The following is a 4,482-nucleotide window of genomic DNA, read 5'->3' as shown; positions in this document are numbered from 1 at the left end:
AGCGCCGCCCTCCGGCCCGCGGCGGGCAGGCGCAGAGGAGCGCGCCCAGGAGTTCCCGCTCTCGGAGCGGAGCTGCCGGGAGGCAGCGGGGGGATGCGGTGTGCGCGCCTCCCGCCTTCTTTCCGCAACTCCTCCTCTCTCTCTCCGTGACTGCGTTACTCAAACCTCGCTTCTCCATTTCTCCTTTGTCGTCGTTTGTCCCGTTCTCCAGCCGGTTGCCGAAAGAACTGCGTATCTAGGCGAATGCACAGGCAAGACCTCGGCCTGCCTCTTCTGCGCTCAGCAAGGTGCGTGTAGTGACCAAAACAGGAGCCCGATTTCACTCTGTCCCCTTTTGCTGCAACAAAAGCTTCACCCCGGCCCAGGTTCCCACCACTCTACTGTGTTACACAGCTCCAATCGCTTCCCAATACCCCTGTCTGAGAAAAACCTCCTACCAGGGGGAGGCTGGAGGGGCGCGGTGCCAGCAGACTCTGCCTGTAAGTCTGCTTCTCCCTTTCCCTCTCGCCCACCTAGAAGCAGCAAGAGGAAGGAGAAGTTGCCTTTGCTGCGTGCTCTGCTGGCTCCCTGTAGGAAGGAGGGGACGCGAGAGGGCACAGTTAGCTCTGTTGGTCCTTCTAGGGAGCGAGTACCAACGTTAAGCAGCAGCATCTTCGAGATGAAGGAGCTGTCAGCATTTTGCTGTCCTAACAACTTCCAGGTCTGGCAAGCCTAAAGCAGCACTCTCAAACACTGGAAAGCAAAACAGAGGGAGTTACCTTGAAGGTTTTCATACTTTATCTCCATCACTGCTACTATGAAACCTCTGGGTGTTTGGGAAATTCAGTGGCACTGGCCTACTTGTTGCCAGCAATAAAGCAGCAGGATGGCCCTTCCTTAGGAAGTGGTGATCAAAGCCACTGAGCTGTAGGACAGTCATTTATATCTGTTAGAAGCCAAGCTACAATGGCTTCTACTCCTCTTCTTCACCCTCCGCAGTCGCTAACTGCCTTGGAACCTCCTTTCGTGATCCATCTCACTGTAAACCGCACTGCAGCGTGGTCCCTAGCGTCCCCGTTATGAGAAAGAAATTATTTGTTAATGGGTTTATAACTTAAGAACCTCAGCTGAAATAAGAAACTATCTTTGACAGTCGAGTATTTCATTGACAAGCATTTTCATGGGGAAAAGGAAAAAATAATTAAAAACTTCCTACCCTGGTCAGTTAAAATGCACACTTACATAGATGTAATAACAATTTCCTTTGATATACCTGTGTATTTTAGAAGACGACCTACAAAAATATATTGATGAAGAATGGTTGGGTGGGGAAAAGGATTCTGCAGAAACTGTCATAAAGCAAACTCCCTTCTCTAAAGAAGAAATTATTATACTTTGAATTGATTACAGACTTACTTAGTACCTGCTTACTCAATCCAAACATTTGTCCAGTAAGAAGTAACTGATCTGAAATTATTCCAAAAAACCCAGGCTCCCAAACTTACAAGGTATTAAGCACTGACAACCTTTTCACTGGCACTATATTTTGGAATCTGCTTGTAAGCAAGCAAGCCTGTAGATACGCACATATAAAACGCCTTACATTTTATATAGTATGGGGCTTACTTCCTCCTATTTAACATTCTGAAAGCTTTTCTATTTCTTAAATATTCACTGTCCTTTGGAGACTTCACAACACAAATTAAATATTCTTATTATGCCAGGAAGTCTACAGAACACTAAGCTGTTCCACAGTGCTTTATCCAAGTATCTCAATTACTCGTCTCATCAGATGGAAATCTAGCCAAAGCAAACAAGATTTTAATTTATTCTCTATTATTGAAATCACAGATTTTTCACAAGTGAAATTTTACTGTATTTCATACACACTGTATACTACAGTAAGTACAGTATTAAAAAGCAGGAAAGATGTAAACCATTGCAAAGTCTTTGTAATATATTTCAAAATACCTATGCCACATCACTCCTTTTTGATTCAAGAGGTTAATTCTTGATTATAAAATTTTTCATAAAATTCCAAGTCTTTTATGTTTAGGGATGGTTTTACAGTCCTCAATGATTTTACAAAATGCTCGTGTTTTACGACAGTTGCTTCAAGTCCATTCTCTTGCAATGCCAACAAAGCAGCCTTTAAAAGAAAAACAAATAAACAACTTGAAGTGCTTATCTTTTAAAGTTGCAAAGAACTTATTGTAAGTATTCTAAAATATTTTACATAAAATCAAATTTTAGGTAAAGCATCTGAAAACAGCATTGTATAATTAATGGTTATTTAACAATAGATACACATCAAATAAGATTACTTAACTTTTCCATTCACTTTTTTGTCTGAATTAGACAATATATCCTTGACCACTTACAGTTTTGGATTTTCTTCCTAGTCTTCTCTCTTAAATAACTTATCTCAAATACTTAAATATTTCTCTTCAGTTTTTTTTCTCTCTAGCCTTGACAGTACATGCTAATTTCAGCTAAAAATGCTGCAGTTGCTTGCGGTCCACAGAATACAATTCATCTAGATGTGAGCTTGGATTAGAAAGGGCCACGTGAAACAAAAGGTAACACAGTTCCTTAACTTCTAGTAAATCGTCACAGAAAGCCTTTATTCTTATTTGGCTTTTTTATTTAAAGAATTAACCCTTGTTCAGTTCTTCTGTTTTACTCATTTGCTTTATATTTTCATTACCAACTGTGAAAGAATCTGTACTACAGATGGCTTGGTAACGTCTATGAGTTAGCTCTCTTTTTTCATTGAAAGGTGTCATTTACAGTTTATTTCACAGATTAACCATGAGTATTTCTTACCTCCTTGCAGAGATTCTCAATATCAGCTCCAGAGAAGAGGTCTGTTAGGACTGCCACATCTTGTAATGCCACATCAGTATCTAATGTTTTCTTTTCTGTGCAGATTTTCAAGATGGAAAGCCTTCCCTGTAAGTTGGTGCATATTATACAAGAAAACAAAAAACTGCATATTATAGAAGAAAACAAAAAACCCCAAACAAACCAATAATTAATCCCTCTCCAAAGCAGTTTCAAATTTGAAATTAGAACTAAGGAGAATCCAGAAGCGTACCAAAACTACGTGTTTTTGGTGGAAGAGTGAATAAAATGCTATTAATGCAGATAACCATAAGAGAAAGTATCATCTCATATTAAAGTCCGTTATTCACAGTTACTCAATACTTCATGAAAACACAGTATTTTAGACTGAAGAGTCTGTATTTGGCCTGCTTTGGATCAACTCTTTTTTTTTTTGGGAAGCTCAGGACAAGCAGCTACACTACCCTTGGGAACAGGGCACAAGAATGATTTGAAGCAAGGACAGACAACTTGTTATAGTACTTCCTAAACTACAGCTTGATTTTGTAAACACAGAATTGTTCCAGATTTTGTCTATTTTCTATATGCAGTAGTATAACTACAAACACCAGTTAAAATGTTACTGTTGTTTAAATTACAAATGTAATTATTCCTTTTTAAACTTCTTCATTGTACCTTGACTTTGGTGACCGATCTTCAGTGAATCATCTATCGATTGTTAAATTTATTATAGGCATATGCCCCTTTGCTCTTATATTACGCTGGCAATTAATATCTCTCCATTTAAAGCCATGTATGGATTTGTAATACATCACCTTCAGATCTGGAGGTGGAATATAGATCACCTTGTCCAGCCTTCCAGGACGCAGTAAGGCATCATCCAACATATCTGGTCTATTTGTTGCAGCAACTACCATGAAATCTTTGTTCAAAGTTTCCTGAAACTCTAGCTGAGTAAGAGATGATAAAGAAATTAGTGCAACATGGTCAAGATAGATATTAGCTAAAGACATTAGTTAACTACTAATGAGAAAAGGGGAAGGGCAAAAAGGTGATGTTACATGTAGTTATTTTCCTTTCAATATTAATATTTTATTTTTCTTGAGGTAAGAAATGCCTTGGTGCAGGCCAGATTAGATGACAAGGAAGAAATATAGTCAGTATCTGCCTTGACAATAAATCAGACTTTTCTTTGGCCAGATTATAACAGACCTTTTATATAAAAAAATTCAGTATCCTACAATTCTGAAACTGTTTTCAATTTTCCCCAGAAGTATCATAATATGAAGACAGAAATTTAAATACATAAAACCTAAATATTGCGTGTTGTGAACAATTCACCAAAGAGTCCAGCTGCAACTTTTTGTTTAAATAAGTAACTGATCATAACTGTACTGGTTTTGTATAAGGTATGTATGAGAAAGCACTGCAAATGAAGTAGGGGAAATGCTTGTAAGAAGTAAGTTCAGGAAGGAACCTGTATAATAGTAAAAATAGCACAATTAATCTAAAAGAGTTACCTTAGTGTCAAGCAAGAGGATTTTTGTGTGTGCTGGTTTTGGCTGGGATGGAGTTAATTTTCTTCACAGTAGCTGGTACGGGGCTGTGTTTTGGATTTGTGCTGGAAACAGTGTTGATAACCCAGGGATGTTTCCGTTA

General features: G+C 38.7%; 1 protein-coding gene across 1 annotated transcript in view; it reads right to left on the bottom strand.

Annotated features, from left to right (window-relative positions):
* Window positions 1–1,793: 1,793 nt before the first annotated feature.
* Window positions 1,794–4,482, bottom strand: part of SPATA5L1 (spermatogenesis associated 5 like 1) — an 8,601-nt gene continuing 5,912 nt past the window's right edge. Inside the window, exons 6-8 of the mRNA XM_009276506.2 lie at window positions 3,639–3,773; window positions 2,806–2,931; window positions 1,794–2,128 (exon numbers count right to left, since the gene is read on the bottom strand). Of these exons, the coding sequence (XP_009274781.1) occupies window positions 1,976–2,128; window positions 2,806–2,931; window positions 3,639–3,773 (414 nt within the window). The 3' untranslated portion in view covers window positions 1,794–1,975. The remainder of the gene's footprint in view (window positions 2,129–2,805; window positions 2,932–3,638; window positions 3,774–4,482) is intronic.

This window comes from Aptenodytes forsteri, unplaced genomic scaffold (assembly GCF_000699145.1).
Source record: "Aptenodytes forsteri isolate BGI_AS27 unplaced genomic scaffold, ASM69914v1 Scaffold1, whole genome shotgun sequence".
NCBI lineage: Eukaryota > Metazoa > Chordata > Aves > Sphenisciformes > Spheniscidae > Aptenodytes > Aptenodytes forsteri.
Note: the sequence above shows the minus strand (reverse complement) of the source record. Positions and strands in the feature narration are given on the sequence as shown.